At 36.9% G+C, this 19,950-nt stretch overlaps 1 protein-coding gene across 5 annotated transcripts in view; it reads left to right on the top strand.

Moving 5' to 3' along the window:
- UPF2 (UPF2, regulator of nonsense mediated mRNA decay) overlaps positions 1-19,950 on the top strand; it is a 70,960-nt gene that overhangs the window by 12,404 nt on the left and 38,606 nt on the right. For 3 of the 5 annotated variants that reach the window (XM_026091180.1, XM_026091181.1, XM_026091182.1), the window contains 8 exons: positions 16-176; positions 1,201-1,398; positions 3,515-3,664; positions 7,194-7,256; positions 10,585-10,688; positions 11,203-11,288; positions 17,943-18,051; positions 19,330-19,443. In XM_026091180.1, coding sequence (XP_025946965.1) covers positions 16-176; positions 1,201-1,398; positions 3,515-3,664; positions 7,194-7,256; positions 10,585-10,688; positions 11,203-11,288; positions 17,943-18,051; positions 19,330-19,443 — 985 coding nt within the window. The remainder of the gene's footprint in view (positions 1-15; positions 177-1,200; positions 1,399-3,514; positions 3,665-7,193; positions 7,257-10,584; positions 10,689-11,202; positions 11,289-17,942; positions 18,052-19,329; positions 19,444-19,950) is intronic. The other 2 variants (XM_026091183.1, XM_026091185.1) reach the window with 1 other exon arrangement.

Here is a 19,950-nt window from a genome sequence, read left to right as displayed (position 1 = left end):
ATTCGATCCTTGTAGGCGCATCCTTCACTCCAAAGGAGAGCTGAGCGAAGATCGGCACAAGCAATATGAGGAATTTGCAATGTCCTATCAGAAGCTGTTGGCAAATTCTCAGTCTCTGGCTGATCTTTTGGATGAAAATATGCCTGACCTTCCCCAAGACAAACCAACACCTGAGGGTAGGCCGTCTTCTAAAGCGAGTAAACGGGGCGCTGGACTTTCCTTGGGCATGGTGGGGAAGCGAACCCCAACCCTCTTGCTGACATGTTCTTCCTATTGATTTCTTCTGGTTAGGATTTTCCCCCCTTAAAGATATTAAAGAATAATAATTACACCTAATTTGTTAACTATATTGTATATACTGTGCAGTTATGGTAAGTTTAGTATTTCTTTAACTCTTTTCAGTTAATACAGGAATAAATGGAAAATAAAAACTTTTTCAACTTACATTCTATTAAATGATGGAAAGAATTATTTCTTTAATATTTAGAGAACTACTATATGCTAGAGTTTTATAATCTGATATTGTTCAAAAAATTAATTTGAAGTATGTTTTGGATCGTGACGTTGCCATGAGCAGAAACATACTGTTGTGTCAAATAAGCCACTAGGTGGCTCTCTGTGACAACCCCCGTCCTCTAGGAGAAGCACAACATTTAATTTGCAAAGTGAATGAATTTCAAATTTTAGACTTACAGAGACGTTGAAGTCTTGTGTACCTTCTGTTCAAAGTGATATTGAGCTTAAAAAAGCTTTAGTTCTTGAATGCCCCAACTTTAAAATATTACACTTTTTAAACTCCTCTGTTCTTAAAGTATAATGGGATACAGTTCATCATGCTCAAAATGATTTACTTTTTATACTAATGTGGATGAGGTCTGTTATAGCTGTCTGTTCTGATACCACAGAACGTATTTGTTAACTTGTTTCAACTTTCTTTCTGATACTTTCTTTTTCTGTCAGCGTCAAATTTACAATTTTAAGATACCTTGTTGATACATATTATATTACGATCAGATTGTTAAAAACACATTGTTATATGTTATAATAATTAAGTGGGCACAAAGATAGTAATAAACAGGTTAACATGACTTTAAAGGTTGTTTTCTTTCTTTTTCCTTTTTTTGTCTTTACCAGTATCTTCCTTTTTAAGGTGTAAAATTTGTGGAAATGACTTTCTAATGGTTTCACTGTTTTTTGCAGAGCATGGGCCTGGTATTGACATTTTCACACCAGGCAAGCCTGGAGAATATGACCTGGAGGGGGGTATCTGGGAAGACGAAGATGCTAGAAATTTTTATGAGAATCTCATTGACTTAAAGGCTTTTGTGCCAGCAATTTTGTTTAAAGATAATGAAAGATGTTCCCAGAGCAAGGATTCCAGCAAGGATGAGTCAAGAGGTAAAATGCTTAGGTGCATGGGTATTCTTTTTAAGTCTTTTTTAACATATTTATCTTGTCCAACAGATATGCAAATTTGATGGAAATAATGCATCTCTAATGAAATAATTTGTAGTGATCAGAACAGTACACCAAGTCAGGTGAATTTTTAGGGAAGAAAGTATGTGGGATAGGGTTTGTCTGGGTATGGTATTTAGGAAAAAACATAAGTGCAATTTAATGGTAATAGTAATTTAAATTTAAAATAATCAGTGATTAACAAATGTGAGTAAGTGTTAACTTTTTTGTGAGGAACCCAAAGATTTAGTCTTTGAAAGATGTTAGTGTTTGTTTTGTCTTTCCACTAAATTGTTAATGTTGGCCAACTGTCTCAGTATAAAATTATGGTAGATGAAAAGGCCTGGATAGTTCTTCCATTTTGATGCAACCTTGTGTTCACAACCAGGCACTGACAGGCTAGTTATAGTAGGATAAAAATGATAATTGCGATGACTGGCTTAAAGCTAAAAGTAGAAGTTGCACGTTTGGATAAAAGCGCTATTTTCGCATTTAGGTAATAAGCAAAGACATGGGCTACATAATTTTCTAATAAGGTCAATACTGATTAGGAGTATAACATGAACTTTCTAGCTTTCAACCTTCTTTCTGATTTCTAAATTCTGTTTTTTCCCTGTGAGGATTATTAGGCATTGGAGCAGGTTGCCCAGAGGGATTGTGGAATCTCTGTCCTTGGAGATTTTTCAGGACTGAAGTGGGAAGATCCCTGAGCAACCTGGTCTGAACTCAGTCCTGACCTACTTTGAGCAGAAAGTTGGACTAGACACTTCCCAAGGTCCTTTCCAAGCTAAATGGTTCTGTGATTCTAAACACGTTGCCTGCCTTGTGAATCTGCTATTTCCATATAAAGTGCATGCTGCTTAGAAGTTCCATTACATTTTTGTTTGAAAAACTTAACTATTTTAATAACATTCTTCATCTTGAAAATTATTTTTTTATGAAGTGTATATGTAGCCTGCAAATGAGGCATAAAAGAATAGGGAATTTTTGTAGATTTTATTCTTTTGGAAAAAAGCTCTATGTTGGATTGGTGTTGTCCAAGAAAAATATTTACTTGGACAACAAGAAAATATTTTTTGTCCTTTCTGAATCTTCATTTAGAGGTTCATGAGTTTTCAAGGAAAAACATGATTATAAGATTCTTATTTGATGTTATGCATAACACATCATGTAATTTACAGTAGCTGATTGTTTTGAGGGGAATGAAAAGGAGATGCTGGCAACATAATTTCAGAATGTTTCCAAATTCATTGTTTTGTGAAGAAGAGTTAGAATGTAGGGTCTCATTTGACAAGATTTAGGGCAAACGTTCTAACTATAAAATCCTCCATGAAAGATTAAACTGTTTTTCCTCTGTATCTTCCTTCTGTTCTGTTTGGGTTTTTTTGTTTGTTTGTTTTTTTTGCATGATTTAGTTTTGATCTGTGTAAAACATTTTCTCTTTGCCTTGCTATGTCAATTTTGTTACCAGTTGGGCTATGAAGAATATGCAGCGCCCATCTTGAATTAGAATTTATATCTTTGAATCACTGATTCTCTTTGAATAATGTTTGCCTGTGAATTCTTTCATTGGGATTTTGGAGGATACTATTTTTGGATTTGTCCTTCCCACTGTGCAAGATTGTTTTGCTTGCTCTTTCCATGTGATGACCTGATAATCCTATTCAAACACAGAGACCACTTAGATTGCTGTATTTCTAAACGTCTTGTCCTGTTTGAATGTAGGCCCACGATCTTATGAGATAAGTAGCAAGTATAGTTCAGAACAAACCAAAATGCTGAAAAATGTTGGTAATCCTTAAGAATCCTTCACAGGAAGCAATAAATGGTGTGGTTTTTCTGGCATATGGGAAAATGCCTCATGTCAAAGGATGTCAAAGCACTGAGACCTAACAAATGAGACGGTATAGTCTGAAGCAGTAGACCAGTCTTGTGAAAAGGAAATACGGTGAAGAAGATGCTACTAGAGAGACATAGCTTTAGCAACATGAATTGTCTTGTATTCCAGTCAAGACGGCGTAGATTTAGTAATTTGACGTTTCTACTTAACTTTAACTAGATTCAAAAGATGCCAAAGATAATAAGGAAGCACCTGGGAGTGAAGATTTGGAGTTGGAGCTGGAGAACTTGGATATTAATGATGATCCCATGGAGTTAGACTGTGGAGATGAGGCAGAAGATCTTACAAAAAAACTTCTCGATGAACAAGGTAAAAAGAGATGTTTTTAGGAATCCTTTATTGCTTTCTGACTGTTTATTGGACCAGTTGTTAGTCACTAGATAAATAGATACTTCAGGGAGACTTTTTAGAATTTTTTTTCAAAACTTCAGCAGTTAGAAACTGTTTAGAATGAGTTCTGCTTCTTGCTTCAAACTAACCTTGTGGTCAAAAATGCATTTCTAGCAAGACAGTCACATACTAGTGAAAAGTGTCGTACTGAGCTTTATGTGGTTAAAGTTACTAGATTCCTTTATATTGCTTTCTAAAACAGACAAATATAAAGGCAGCTCTCTGAAAAGTGACTACAAACAAGTATGTAGGTTTCAGTGCGCAAATGATTTTCTCAACAAGTATGGTTAGTGTAGAAATAAAATATCTTTTTATTTGTAACTCATCTTAAAATCTGTGATTCAGCTGTGCTTTTCCTCCTTGTTCATCACTGTCAGTGACAGATTTTTCTTTTGATGATACAGTGTTGCATAGAGGAATCTGGTTAGGCCTTATGTATTCTGCTAATTATGCATGAAGTGCTACAAATTTTACACCTGTAAAATCTGTATCTATGTTAGGGGGAACAGCAGCAAAATGTTTCTTGAATTTCTCTTTTATGAGAGTTACGAGGTTTTTCTTTGCTGTGCTACTGAATTTTGGGGTGCTACTGAATTTTGGGAACCTACTGAAAAGCAGCATCAAGTGTTAGGAGCCAAATTGATGGAGAAGCAACTGAGGCATTTTCTTTGATCCCAGATATTGCAATATTCATTTGTATTTCCAAGGACCAATGCAGTTTCTGCTATTTGGTTTCTGAAGTAGGAAGCTCATCTCTGCCCAGAATGTAAAAACATCACATCTTGAGTCTGCTGGATGGAGATTCTGCAGTATAAAAATGGGAATTTTATCCGATCTCATCATTTTATATCTAATCATCCTGCTTGCGACTGCATTGGGCTTTAAAAGCTAAGAAGTCAAAGTCAAAAGTTCAATCCCTAGAGTTCACAGCAAAACAAAGACGTTCAGGGCTTGAAGAAGACTGTATCAGTGTTCAAAGCATAGGTTCATCTAGGCAAGCTGATGCATGGATCTTTTGGTTTGGACTTTGAATAGCTTGAACAACCTCTGAAAGTGCCAGTCTCTCTCTGCTGATGGTAGAGACAACTTAGAGCATCTGGGCTTTTAAATTACATGACTGCGTTGTGTGCCTGAAGCTAGATAAATAGAACTTAAGGTGAGGGCTCCACTGGTCTGTGAGGCCTCACAAATACAAAGAAATGAGCCTAGTCTGCTCCAAGAATATGACTTGTTTAGGAAGCAACTTTGCTGTTGTGACCCCTTCCAGGGATCATTGGCATGCCAGGAGCTGCAAGAGACCTGAAATTAGAAAGCATGCTAACTGTTTCAGCAGCTAGGAAAATCAAATTAAAATTCAACAATTCAGAGTTTGTTTGCCAACTAGTTTCAAAACCAAGAGGAAAATCATCAGGATAATACTCTGAAATATTTCCCTATGTTTTTCCTCTCTCTGCCTGGACAAGATGAGAAAAGTCATACCTTCTCCTTTTGAACAAGTTTTCACTTCCATTTTATCCTCTTCTGTGCATAGTCAAATGATCAACTCATTAAGCTGATTAAGAAGTAAAGTTTTAATAAATAGCAGCACCTTCGCCATTTGTGAGTTATTTTGTCCTGTCAGATCTCAAGCAACCAAACAGTAAAGGACTTGGTTCCAGCTATCTGTAAGGGAGGTACACAGAGTTGATATCTTGAAATCAGAAGGAAAAGGAGCCTTTCATTCTGGATTGGTCATAGCCTGCTAGCTAGGTGAAAAATATTTGGGTAATAACCAAATTCCTTTTAATGTTTATTTCCTCCTTTTGTTTCTTGAAGGGATTCCTTATTTGATAGGATAAAAATTATTCCAAATATAAAGACAAAACTGAATATACGAGAGTAAGATCCTGAGAAATGTTTAAGTGAGGAAAGAAGCAACAGGAAATGAAGTCAGAAATAGAAGGCGCAGCCTCTGTGTAGTTCTAGCTCACTGGGAGGCAATGCCAGTCTGCGTACGTACAGTGGTACAAAAAGGACTGCTCGTGCTGTTCATTGTGACAAGTAGGATAGTGGGTGTTTTGTGACACTGCAAAATGTTGACCATCAGTACTGGAATTTTTTTAAAAGCAGCTATTGACTTATAATTAAACATACTCTCATCTGAAAGGTTGATCTTATATGTGTCAGAATGAGAACTTGTTGTCATTAAACAGCCAACCCTCAAAGAAAGCCTTTCACCTTCTGCCTTATGAAGGTAATGTCATTTGTTTGATGGTGTTGTTTTTTTCATAGTGGAGAACTATTGCTTCATGTCTGTCTTTACTCATCAGCTTGTTTTGTGAAGCAAGTAGAAACTGAGTTTCTTTCAGACTTCTATTCCTCTGTCAAATTTGTCTGAGACTGACAAGTAGCTTCGGAAGTCATTGACGGAAACGACAGTAAATACAATCACAGAAGCCATATTTCCTCAGAAAACTAGGCTAAAAATCAGCACTATGTAAGCCTTACTTTACTTGAAACAGAGAAACATAGTGAATTCTTTTGTGACATTCTGAATGCATTTAGCTGGTAGTACCAGGTGCACGTAATTAGCAAAGTTCTAAAGTGAGACATTGTTACAAGTTCTGTGATGTATTTCCAACTAAGGGATGGTTAATTAACCCCCCTCCCTCCCATCCTTACTCTTCATAACTAAAATTCACTTTGGTTTGAAATGAGGGGAATTAAGTGTCTTTCAGCTGCAAAATGCAGTGTTAACTTTTTTCATATATGCTGAAAATTTTTGTGCATCTGTATTTGAGGTAAGTTAATAATAGTATTTTGTGGAAAGCCAGTGAAGAACGAAACCCTTATGTTATGACATTCTAAAGAACATAAAACAATATTCCTAGATCAATATAGGCCTTTCAGTATAAAAAGAGAGAATGCATGAGGTGTTGCAGGGTTTAGATGCAAGACCTAAGATGAAGAAAAGTGGTTTTAGTTTTGCTAATCTGGGAGCATGGGTTTCACTGGCAGAGGGCATAAGCTAAATTATGGAGGGCAAGAAAAAAGAGAAGGGGAAAACAGGATAGATATGGTAGAGAGTACAGGCAGACAGTAGCTTCTGGATGACTTTTGTTACTTCTGCATCTCCTTGCAGAGCTGGAGACTCATTTCTTTTTTTTTTCCGCTGTGTCCAAGAATGAGGGAGACAAAATACAACCTGGATCTCAGTTTTCCAAAGTGTGTGTTTTCTAAGCAAGTCTGTTCTGCTACAGCATCCTTCTTCATTGCAATGCTTGCTTCTCCGCTTTTTTCTAAAAGTGAGAGTCTATAGTCAGCATAATTTTAAAATATGACATGTAACAGGAAAGTTGATGCTGTTAGTTGAAGAGTATTATTTATCAGGAATTCAGCTAATTTATTTTGCTTCTGTATTATGTTTACTTTGAGTGAATCTTAATTTTCTTATTTTCAATATGCTCAGGCAAGAGAGAGGGAGCAGATAGCACCGGAGCTGAAAATAGTGACGGAAAACAAGCTGAAAGAAGTGAGTTTTGAGGTTGCGTTTAAAAAAAGAAGAGTAAACGGAATAAATGAAACTGTGTAAATGGAGACAAAGTTAAGTGAGGAATGGCCAGGGTAGAAGCCATTGAGGGTACTGGRATCAGGGGGAGTCTGGTGTTTATACATACAGAGGGTCAGTTTTTGTCAGGTAGCTGGCAACAGAGAGGATGCTCAGAAGATGAGTATTAACACTCAACTTGGCATACTATACCGTTACTTGGTATACTATTTACAGAGCTAGTAAAGCTCTTACCAGAAGAGGAGGGGAATGATAATAAAAAAACCCAAGATTTTTTTTATTAGGAAATATTTTGTGGAATTAGATGACCTGGGAGACTGGGTTCTGGGCACTTTACTCGGTGAGGCCTTAATTCAACAAGGTGTTTAAATGTTATGCTTATGCTTAATGGTTCTGCAAAAGGGGGACTCAGACATCAATTTGCTTGCAGTATTGGTTAGTAACATCTGAATGTTTTTATATGATGGCTCCTGCAGGATCAAATTCATTACGGAAGCTCATTTCACAGAGGGATAGATACTAGCACTGCAAAACCATTTCTCGATTGCCACTGTCTGGGCTCCTGTCTGGATGATGCTCCACAAAATAGGCTGAAGCTTTCTGGCAGGGTGGAGTTTCTGGGGAGGGGGAGAGATCAGTGGCACAGGTGGGGAAGGGCCCTCTGTGGTGTTATAGATCTGTAAAAATAGAAAAGATGTTGATGGGAAAGGAGCCAGGACTTTCTGAAAAAGTGTGCATATAGGTACAAGGGAAGGCAAATAACTATTGTTACTGAAGTAGAAGATTATTTGGCACCAGTCACTGCAGGGATAGGACTTAGTGTCTTCTCATGCTTTCTCAGTTCTGCTCCCTGAAAATTGCAGGATTGCATGAATTTCTGGTTAAATACAAAAAAACAAACCAACCAAAAACCACAAACAACAACAGTCACTACAGTGATCTTATGGCATGATTTGATCTTCAACCAGATAAGAAAACGTAAATTCTAATTTCAATTACTAGATATTAACAATTACAGTACTTTTAAAAAGAGTTTATGTGTTATTTTAAAATGGGGTGATTCTGAAAGACTGGAAATCAAGAGGGTCAAAAAGAAAAGCAAGAACTGAACTCATTTTTAGCATGATTTGCCTACTTAGAATAGTTGTTTATCTTGGAGGAGGAAGCCCTGGCTTTGTCATTTCCTGTCATTGTCAGATTTTTTTATTTTCAGTCTTAAATCGCAAATGTGCTTAAGGTACTACAACAAATTCTGTCTACACAGAAAGTACCCAAGGACTGTGATGAGAAAGAAATACATAGGAATATGACATGAGAGTATCTATAGTCTTCCAATGAAGGAGAGGACCAGTCAAGGAAGGGATATATTTGGAACTGCTGAAATTGAATGGAGTAGCACGGTCTTCTGAAAGATCATCTTGAAAAGTGACTAGATTGGCAAAGACTGTTTGGCTTTTGACATAAATCAAAATCTTAGACCAGAGTACTGGTGGTATAGGAAAATTGAAAGGATGCCAACAGACAGCAGTAGAGGAAGAAGGGAAAGATAAAAGACCCTTAGAAGGAAGCAAGATGGTGTGACTGCAAATATCTAGATGCTTTTGAAAAGATCTGCTAATGTCTGGCTCAAGAGCGTGCGTTCTAGTGAATGCTAAATCTAAGTATATGGGCGATCAGAGTCAGTGTTCCATTAATGATTTAAAACTTCAGGGTCCTCTTTTCTCTGAACATCTGGAGGGTCTCTCTTCCTTCCCCCCCCCCCTTTTTCTCCTGTCTGTGTTGTTTTTCCAACTTCTAAACATTGGCAAGAGAGGAAACACTCATCTAATTTCATTTCTAGCATCTTCAAGATAGGGTGGCCCAGTTCCTTGAGCAGGCAGGGAACAATTCTTAGTGTTTCCCTAACTGAGCTCAAATTCTTCCCCCTCTAAAATTTAACATGCTTAATTCTGTTGATGTGTTCAGAGTGCAACAAGAAGCTATTCCACTTCATCTCATTCAGATCCTGCAACACAGCAGCTTTGTCTCTTTGCCTTTTCAATAACTTAAAGGAACTTCAGTCCTTTATGCTAGTTTATCTTATTGCATAGTCTGTAAAGAAGAAGTGGTCTTACCAAAAGTGTGTTGGTGGGGTTTCTTCCCCTCCCTCCCCCCAAAATTCTCATTTTTAAAGTCTACCTTTCTGTCTCTTTCTCCTTCTTTTCCTCTCAAAGATCTTCTTCTGGGTGTTCTCATGCTTGCCCAAATCCTCACTCAAACTGAAGGGAACCCAACTTTCACCATATTTCTTTTCCAGGAAGCGGTGTTCTCCTGTATCGCTTTGGCCAAGGATGGGTTCTGTCCAAGTGCTTACATTATGACTCATTGTTTTGGCTCATACTGTGCTATGGAGCAGATCGGGTTCTCCTCTAAGATTTGAGTAAATTCTGCAACTTCTTTGAAGCATACCACTTGCTTTGCGTTTGGAGGGTAGATGTAGTGGGACTGGTCTGGTGAGGTTTTCGTGGTTGATGTCATAAAATCTGAGCTTCACCAACAGTGTTGTCCTGCCATGTTTTACTTCAATAGCTTTACTAACATACTCCATAGATAGAGATCACTGTCACTGCTGCTTATGTTGCAAATTGCGTGCAGCATTTGCCTGAAAAACAAGTTGTCACTTGCCTTGCCGTCACTATGCGATCAGCCCTCCATCCTCGGTACTCTGTGGTTCGGTACTCTTTGATTTCTCTATGGGCAAAGGAATTAAGTTGGCCGCCTCCAGCTTTTATAGCCTCAAGTGAAGGGATGTCAAGAGCATACCAGGTGAAAGAATGTCCTTAATGGATATTTTTGGTCAAAGAATTCTAGTTCTCATGCATGGAAAACATGCATAAAAAGTAGAATTCACAATAGCAATAATTTTTGCTTATTTTCCCCATGTTCAGGCCTTCTTATGGTGCTCATTATATCATCTAAAGAAATTACCATAGTTTTCTAGGAATATGCATTTGTTGTTGTTCCCCACAGTATAAATTAGGAGGTAGGGAACTTTGATTTATTATTATTTCAGGAATAGGAAGGCATGTTTTAAAGGTAAAACTTTGATTTTTGACTTTCATCTGTATAGGCAATCAATGGATTTTTTTTTAACATAAAGATGAATACAATTTTTTATTTTATATTTGTAATCTATAGATGAGTGTTTTAACAGCTGAACATTACAAATGCACTATGCTTGGGGAATGTTATAGTAAACTGTTATATTTCACAGCTTAAAGTTGTGTGCCACTTGTTTATTTCCCTTTGTTAGAACAAGAGGATGAAGAAGCCAGTACTGGATCTCATTTAAAACTTATAGTAGATGCTTTTCTTCAGCAGCTTCCAAACTGTGTGAACAGAGACCTCATAGACAAGGTATAGTCATAGTTTTCATTTTTTTCCAGTTTTACAAGCATATGATGCTAGATCAAATCAATTGATCAGAAATACAGATTTGAAGCTTTGGAGTCTAGCAGTAGCTGAATTCACTTTTAATCTGGAGGAAATATTTTCTCTCTCTCACTTGGTCAGCCCTTGTCCAAGTGTCATCTGATACAGAAGAGTTTGGTTTCTGTCTGCCTGTTCTCATATGTGATAGTTTGTTTTAACAGAAACAGACTTGTCTTAAATACTCCCTGACAGAATTTTCCATCTACCTAAAGCTTCTTTCTTAATCCAAGGAATCAGTCTGTATTCTAGTATCTTTGTATGTTTTCTAACTGTGTCAGTTCTAGATAGAATGAAGAATTTTTCTTCGTGGTTGTTCTAAAAGCAGCTGCGTGTAACACAAGCTTGACTGTGTAAAAGATACTTTATAAAAAATATGCTTTATTGCTATAAATATAGACACTTTCATTTAAAGGTGAAAATTTGACTTTTCTCTTTATAGGCAGCAATGGATTTTTGCATGAATATGAATACAAAAGCCAACAGAAGAAAATTAGTACGAGCACTTTTCATAGTTCCTAGACAAAGGTAAGAACTGGAGGTGAGAAATGTGGACCCAGCTTTGGTTATCTAACATAGCCTGTGTTGTGTGTGTCTTTTTTAACAACAGCAAATCCCGCATTCTGGCAAAAAAGGAGCATATATTTCAGTCAGGAGAACTTGCCTTTTTTATAATCCGGTGAATGGTTAGAGCAATATAGTTTAGGAAAGTAGAGCAATATAGTTTAGGAAAGAGGACATCTTGTGATATATTAACTCTGGTGCAGTGGATGGCCATCAGACTTTACAGCGTTGTAGCTTCTGGAGTAGAGCTGGTTCTTGGCTGGCCAGCTTGGAGAATGCAAGCATAGGAGTTTGAGCCTGGCCTCTCCCATCTATAGATTTGTCCATGTAAAGTTCTGCTATTTTTTTCCCCTGTCTCCATCTTTGCATAGGACAGGTTCCTGCATTTACATGAAGAGCCTTGCTTAAAGAAATAATAACATACATAAGCAGCATAATGTACTTGTCTCTGCTCTGTGCTAAACTTGCACCTTAAATAGATGCAATTTACATAGGTGTAATTAAAAGGAGTCACTTTTCTTGCTTTGCTTTGTCCTTTTCTTAATTTCTTCTGAGAGGTCGTTCTGATGCAGCTTTTGGTTTCAGGTGTTTTGTCGTCATCTTGGATTTCCTGTTATAGTTCACACTACTTTGATTCAAGTCCCTTTTTTAACATTGTGGGAAAAAGAACCATGTTTTGAGTGTCTATTTTGTAGTCTCAAGACTCTTGTAGACTATTAATTGTTTTGAATAAACAGGCTTTGGCATTTTTTCCTTACTTTTAAGCCCTTTGTTCTTGTATTGTGTTTTCAACTTTATTTCCAGCCTATTTTTGCATCCCATTTGTAATAAGCATCTGCTGTGCTAATAACCTGCACTTCTGACTGTCTGTTAAAGCAGTGATTTGTTGCAGAATCGCATTAACCTGAATCTACCTTGATATCAATTGTACAGTTGGAAGGAAGTGCTTATAATTGTTCATTCTCTTACTCTTTTCTCCAGAAAGTATGGATTTGACTAATCAGTCTTCTTCTATCACTAATTAATATTTCAGGCTCTGGGAGTTGAGTATGTTCTGTGTTAGACCTAACAAGGTGCTCTTCAGCCTAAACTTATGATGTAAATGAAATAACTTCTATTATTTATCAGCAGGCTGATAATCACATCAAAGCACTATTTGAGAAGAGCGTTTGCTCAGAACTTAGAACCATGCCATATGTAAATGTAAAGCAGCAAGATGATTTAGACTTCTATCTTGAGCTCTGCCTTAATAGAGAATTTTTCCATGTATGTTTGCAAAATGGAAGTGACTTAATGGTTGGTCTATGAACATACTGTAATATTTGTACTACTCCCCTGTATTTTTTCCTTGTGCTGTAGAGACCAGGTTGTTCAGATTGATCATTAACTCTTGGAACCTGTTAGAAGATGCATTAAGTTTGGTTTGCATAAGCTGAAGTGTACTAGATGATGATGAGCTGAAGGAATCACAGAATGGTTGGGGTTGGAAGGGACCTCTGGAGATCATCTAAGTCCAACTCCCCTGCTCAAGCAGGTCACCTAGAGCACATTGCACTTGTTAACATTATGCACAACAGAATAAGTAGTTTTAGAGCAGAACAACACAATAACTTGTAAACTTGCAGTGTGGTTTCACAAATCCCATCAAAAGAAAGTTAAAATTCCCAGCGTATTCTGGCATTATAGCAAAAGGAGATGTTCCTTTGATCAGGGCTATACGCTCTCCACTTTGCCACTGATTCTTTGTCTTCCCGATGATAGCTATCCCACTAATTTGTAAAAAATGGAAAATAAAAAACAGCATCAACTGATTAATGTTTGTGGGAACTCAATCCATAGTATAGATAGTGTGGTTGGTTCTGCCAGCTGTTATCTCTGAACAGTTCTGTCCTCTCATAGTTGGAACTAATACTGATGCTGTTTCTCAACTTCTTTCCTCGTTGTTATTCTTCGAGTATTTCCTTTCTTTGTAAAATTTTGTCTCTCTCCTTGCTTTTATACCTTTTTCTCCTGTCCACTCTGAGACCCACTGGACTAATTAACACTGTAAGATCCAACTGTAAGATGTCCACTTGCGTACGCCTCCCTGTTCTTTTGCCTGCGTTGGTGATGCCCTTCTCTGACAGGGCTACTCAGCTGGAGAAACGGGTTTTGCTGACTGAGCTTCTCAATCTGAACTGCAGGCGCAATGAAAATATCAGCTGAACTGCCTGTATGTGCAGATGGTTTTAAAGGGCAGTCTGCCTGAATATTTATATTTATTTATTGCAGTTGGTAAAGGAGCAATTCTGTTTTCTGTCTTTGAGTCAGTATTTGTATTACTTGTGGAGAAACTCGAAGTGTGTTCATAGCCTACAGTGCTGACAGTTGCTATAAAATGCTACAAATTGATTTAGAAAAATATGTAACACACTACTTATCTTCAGAGCGTTGTATACTGTGCATTAAAAGTGTTCTCTTTACATGAATCTCTTAACTGAGCCATACTCATATCTCTTTATTCTCTGTTATTATTGCTGCACCCTTGTGGGCTTTTTGTTTGGGTTTTTGAGGTATTTTGGGTTTTGTTGTTGTTGTTCCCCACCCTGAATTCCAGGACTTTCTACAACATCCCTCCAGGATACTACTAGAGAAACAAAATGCCAGAAAGCATGTTGCAGGGTGGGGTGTGTGTGTGTGTGTGTGTGTGTGTGTGGTGGTGTTGTTTTTGTTTTAAGGGAGCGAGGAACAGTGTCCTCATAGGATGTAGGTAAGCTGTATATTTTTCAGATGTATTTAGGGTCCAAGCATATCAGATAATACAGTGTAAATCTAGCTATTATGTTGGCAGCCAAGATGAGATGCTTAAATAACAATAACTTCTGTTCATTCTCTTGAGAGATCACATTTTTAGGAAACGTACAGGTACAACAATTGTACCAAGAAATTACAAAAAAACATGTTTTTGAGTTTGAGAATTAATATAAACACTTTTTTTTTAGGTCTATATCACGCAGTGCTGTCAGGGAACTTTCTTGCTCCTATTAGGTTTGGATAGAGTGGGACAAATGCATGATTCTGCAAGAGAGCAAACTTAATTTGGCAAAAAAAGAAGGCATTTTTTTCCTCAACTAACTGTAGATTAGTGTCAGAATAGTACAGCATTGCACTGCTCTGAATACTTATGAATGGATTACACTTACATCTTCAGCTGCAATTTGAACCTCTAACCAAATGGAACAGAAAGCCCTTTTTAAGGATTTTGAATGCTAGTATACAAGTGGCTTTTGCACTTGCATTGAAGAATTGATTTAAAACTAAATATTAGCTTTTAAATTCAGGACAATATGATTTGTACTGAAGTGAGAGTGCAGTGATTTAACCAGTACTGCTTGCAGTCTTAGGGCAGCTTTGTGTAATTCTTTGCTAGCTAACTGAATTATTTTCCTAGACAGACGCACATAATTATTACTATTTATTTGCATACTGTAATCTTGCTAGTTTTTTTTTTTGTTTTACAACAATATAAGAAGTTTAAAATCTCTAAGTTCTAAACAGTTCTAGGCAAATGCTAAACAGTAAACAAGTTGTTTGGTTGGGGTTCAAATTCTTCCATTCCCATATGTGCTGATCTATAAAGTTAACTGTCTACTAAGCAAGGAGGTTCTTGGTATAGCAATTTTAGCGTTGACATTGCTTTTTCTTAATTCAGAAGTTAACTGCTTCTTGAATATTAAATACTTATGAGCATTTTAATGCGAATCTGCAAACCTCTGTATATCTGTCTTTCAACTTCTGAACTTGAGAGACTCCTCCATAACAAGATCCTTTTTGTTCAATTGAATTTGCCTCATCAGTGTTTCAGAGGCCTCTCTCGTTTGAGGATAAAAACGCTTAAGTTATGGAGTTTATGCCAAAGCAGAGAAACAAAACAAAACAAAAAACCCCCTCTCATCTGATAGCATGAAAATTTCATAGCATAGCTTCATTCCTACTGAATAGTGTGGGTGGCGCTTTGTACCTGTTCAGGACCTCTGAATATATTTCATTTGTTTGGATTGTGGCTGTGTTTACAAGGCAGGAGTGCTGTGTCTTGCTGTCGCTTCATTCTTCAAGCTGTCTTTCTAGCAGAATTGCAGATAATGAGCGCCCAAAACAGCTCTTGCACTCCTTCCTAATCCTTCTGTTGTTATAAAATTCTGGGTGCCCCAGTCCTGGAGAACTTGCAATTAGGGCTTTAATTGAACAAAGTCATTACGTTGCTTATAACCTAACATTTAAAATCCTACAAAAAGGAATTCACTGAAGTGTGGTCCATGTGGTCCAGAGATCCAGAATTGACTAGATTTCAGTCCAAGGTCTCTGGGCGAAATGAAAATGGTCAGGAGTAGTGGCTTCTAGCCGCATTGGCTAACGTTCAGGGTGGTTGAGATGGGCTTCAGAGAACAAATACCTCAACTGTCGTGGAGCATGAACTTGCTTCATAATGCAGAAGAGCAGGAACAGAAAGCCATCCTGTGGCTTTTTCATTGATTTCTGCCCCTTCTTTCTCAAGAGAGAAAATCTTTCAGAGGAAAGAAAATCAGGTCCGATTAGCCCGAGTGCAAGTACCAGTAGATGGTGCCACTGGCACTGCAGTCTCTCCGGTTTCAAATGCTACCGTCTCCTGTGTGAGAGCGCTAACAGATTTGGTCTCCGATTGCCAGTTTCACAGTAATTGACCCAAGGCTTTTCCATATTATATTTCACCTATTTAGAAATATCCAGTCGTAGTATTTTTCCTCATGAAGAAAGCTTTTGTCTTCTGTGTTGGAGTAACAACAATGGGCTCTAAGATTTAGTCTTTCCCCAGGTGTGTTCAGTTTACAGAGATGAAATTATTAGCTCTCAGTGGGCAGGTACCCGGTCAGATCTGAATAAAACTTTCTGCTGTTTGTTTTGAAAGAAATGCCATAAAGAAATCCCCTCGATTAAAACGTGCCCCCTCAACTCAGCCAAAGTCTTACTTTAATTTAGTTTGTGTGTGTGTGAAGCAAGGAGACCTTCGCTTCTCTGAGAGTTAATAGCTAGACATTTAATAACATGGTAGTAATTTGCTGCGGCTAGTCATCCTTGACTGTGTTTTCCAACAAGCTTGAAAAATGTAAATACTGGTTCAGTTATTGGTTAACAAGAAAGAATAAAAACCTGTTAAATAAGTAACTGAGCTGTAATGTTTCACCAGGAGTTTTATGCATTATTAGCAGGCCACTTTAGCTTTGCCTTTTCCAAATGGTATGTTCCAGTTCTCCTAGTCCATGGTGTAAATACGTAATAATCTTTTCTGTGTATGGATGCTGAAGATCTTGGAAACATGCTCCAGCAACATTTCCTCCCCTCTCTTTTTTTACTGCTGTTGTGCAACATACTCTTTATTTTGGGGGGTTTGTCTTGCTACTGTCCTTGAATCTAGTTGCATTCTTGTGACAGGGCAAGCTTAGTGTATGTTGATTTGTAACGTGCTTTCCAGACTTCTTTGGCAGTATCTTTTATCTTTTTGGTCTGGAAGTAAGGGAAACCTTAATCCTTCATAAAGCGTAACCTGAAGGAAGATCCGTTTTTCCCCTTGCTGACAATTTCTCATTTTACTTATATGTAAACTTAATATGTTTCTCTCTTTCCATTTGTAACAGTAGATTTGTGCTAGAGTTCATGTTCTATTTACAGCAATAACATACTCTGTAAAAAAGCAGAACTTCTTCTGAGAGTTTCCTCACTGTATTACAGGACTTGTGCATGAGATTTGTGCAATTGGTTCCTGCATCTGAAAGTGGTGTACATGTGCACTGAGGCAAAGCAGCTCTGGGTTACATTCTCTCTCCTGTTATGTGATGCCATGAACCAGAGTTTAAAGGCATCTCTCCCATTTTTACAAACTGATTGAGTCTGTTTGGAAGAAACAAGTACAAACTAAGGAAAACATAAATTGCATGCTAAAATCCTCTAAACAGAAAAAAGCAATACTGTGAAAGGGAAATGGCTATGAAGAATGTAGTCAAGAAAAGATAAAATAGGGAATTTTTGTTTTAATATACAATTCTGAAATATTATTTCATATGGGAGTACTAGCTAGGATTTGGGAAGAAGGGTTACCACTTCACATCATCTGCTGAGCTTTTTGTTTAATAACTCTACTATGTTCACTTAGAAGTTCACTGGCTTAAAAATAAAGAAGTTCTTACCTTAATAGTTATACTTGCTGTTACCATATTTTCTGAGTAATAGCTAGTGCAATTGTCTCAATAATTTTGTCATTTTGCTTATTGACAGGCATGTTAATTTTCTTTGTATTTTGAAATTTCTGAAAGCTAATAGGTGGAATGGAGAAAAAGTTACCAATTCCATAGTTAAGACTGTTTGGTATTTCACTTAAAGCAATGATATCAAAAGGAAATCAGCTGTCATCATAGAGCATTCTAATAGGATGTGGTAGTACACCTTTTTGCACTGTTATTTTTAATTGATATTGCAACTTAAAGTATGAGCTAGTAAAATTGTATGTACATAATTGTCAGTATATGCACAGTCATCCTCTAGAACATAAATCAGCTGTGTATTTTGCCATCTCAGTTTATACATGTGTGTAACTTTTGTTTGCAGGTTGGATTTGCTACCGTTTTATGCAAGGCTGGTTGCCACGTTGCATCCCTGTATGTCTGATGTAGCAGAGGATCTTTGTTCCATGCTGAGAGGGGATTTCAGATTTCATGTATGTTTTGTTAGTTTGGTTATTTTTGCATTCAAATTAATCAATCTGATAACGTCTTTTCTGGGGAAAAAATAATGCTTGGTATTAAGTAGATGCTAATTCTAAAATTCAGTGGTGTGATTTAGAATATTATTAGGTCATTTGAGCAGATTTGTTGTAGAATACTAGACTCATTTGTACATTGAATAACTTTTTTATTATTGTATATGTATATGCATTGTTTGTAGTGTCAACTTCAGTCTCTGATGTTAAAATAATTAAAATAAACCTGAACTGTAACATGATGCAACAATGACGACAAAACTGCAAAAAAGTAGAAATTGTGCTCAACTACAGAGTTTTTGTATATTTATTAACTTACAATTGGATTCAGATTTGGCCTATACTAATAGCAGCCTCCCCCACAAGGTTTTTGTTGTAATATGATTAATTAAAATATCCATTAATTCTAAAACATCCATTCCTTTAAACAGGAAATACTAATGTTCAGCTGTATGATGGAAACCAAAATTTTCATTGCTCTCAAATGTATCTTTCAATGTTGTTTCTTCCACTGTGTTTTAAGTTTTGTAATAGAATTAGTTACAGTACTCAGTGATGACTCCTTCAGTGTTTTCTGAGGTTTATTTTACGGATTTCAAAATTTGTTTTTCTGATATTGTCAGTGAAGTAGTATATGAATTATTCAGATTTGTTTAAGTCTTTTTTTTAACTATCCAAAATTAACTGTTTGTTCTCAGGAAAAAACTGATAAATTGTGGAAGAATATCATAATTTGTATTTTGCTGAACATGATTATGCTTAGAAATAGAAGAGCTGTGCTTTGAAGTTACTAGAATTATGTTGGACACCTTTTTTAAAAAAAGAGGCGGGGGGAGCAGCGGGGAGACAGTTTGTGCTTTGTTAAACCCGACCTGATAAGGCTCTCAGTGTTTGGTATTTCCTTTAGGGACTATACCAGTGGTCTTACTGATTTAGTCTAGAATACCTAACCACTAGTTCACCATGGCCGAAGGGGAATGGCCAGGTTGGTGTGTGCCTCTAACTCTTGATATGTTAGAGGACTGAGTTGTCTGTGAGGTGGGGGGAAAAAAGTCCAAAAGCTCCTGAAGAAACAAGATTGTAGGGAAAGTTTTAGGAAATCCAAAGACAGAGCATAAGGAACCAAATATTTCTCAATTCCCAAGCTTATCAAGTACTTTCAGATGAAAGTAATCTTATAAGAGGTAGGTATTTTTGACAGCCTAAAATCAAATACATTTTTCTCCTTTTTTTTAGGTGAGAAAAAAGGACCAGATCAATATTGAAACAAAGAATAAAACTGTGAGATTTATTGGTGAGCTTACCAAATTTAAGATGTTCTCCAAAAACGATACTCTCCACTGTTTAAAGGTAGGTGTTGTAATATTTGTGTGCTACAGTACATGCTGAGAATGCATACCCATCCCATTCCCCTTCATATTTCTACTGCTGATGTTATCAATTAATTCATTGCATATGATGTTTTAAACTGTCTGCTGTTGCTGTCTATGAGGACGCTTTGTTATAGTCATTCTTAGAAATTAGGATGTTTTAATTCAATGATAGTATGAGTCTATTTAAAATATACTTCCATCTTTGAACATTAGAACCAAATTGCTAATGATTTTTCATGAAAAGTAATGGTAGATTCTCTAGTTATACATACATTATTTGTTGCAAACCTGGAAATGAGCTTTTCTTTTTGTTGCGTTGATTTAAATTAATGTTTTAATGACTAACCAGTAAGGGCGGGGTAGAGGCAGAAAGCTTTTCACTGGTTGCAAAGAGAGGCTTATATGCCATCTTAGCAAGTACTTTTGTTGAGGAGCAAAATCAACCTTGCAAAGCATTAATCTCTAGATATGTCATCTTGATTTG

This window comes from Apteryx rowi, unplaced genomic scaffold (assembly GCF_003343035.1).
Source record: "Apteryx rowi isolate R43461 unplaced genomic scaffold, aptRow1 scaffold_9, whole genome shotgun sequence".
NCBI classification, from domain to species: Eukaryota; Metazoa; Chordata; class Aves; order Apterygiformes; family Apterygidae; genus Apteryx; species Apteryx rowi.
Note: the sequence above shows the minus strand (reverse complement) of the source record. Positions and strands in the feature narration are given on the sequence as shown.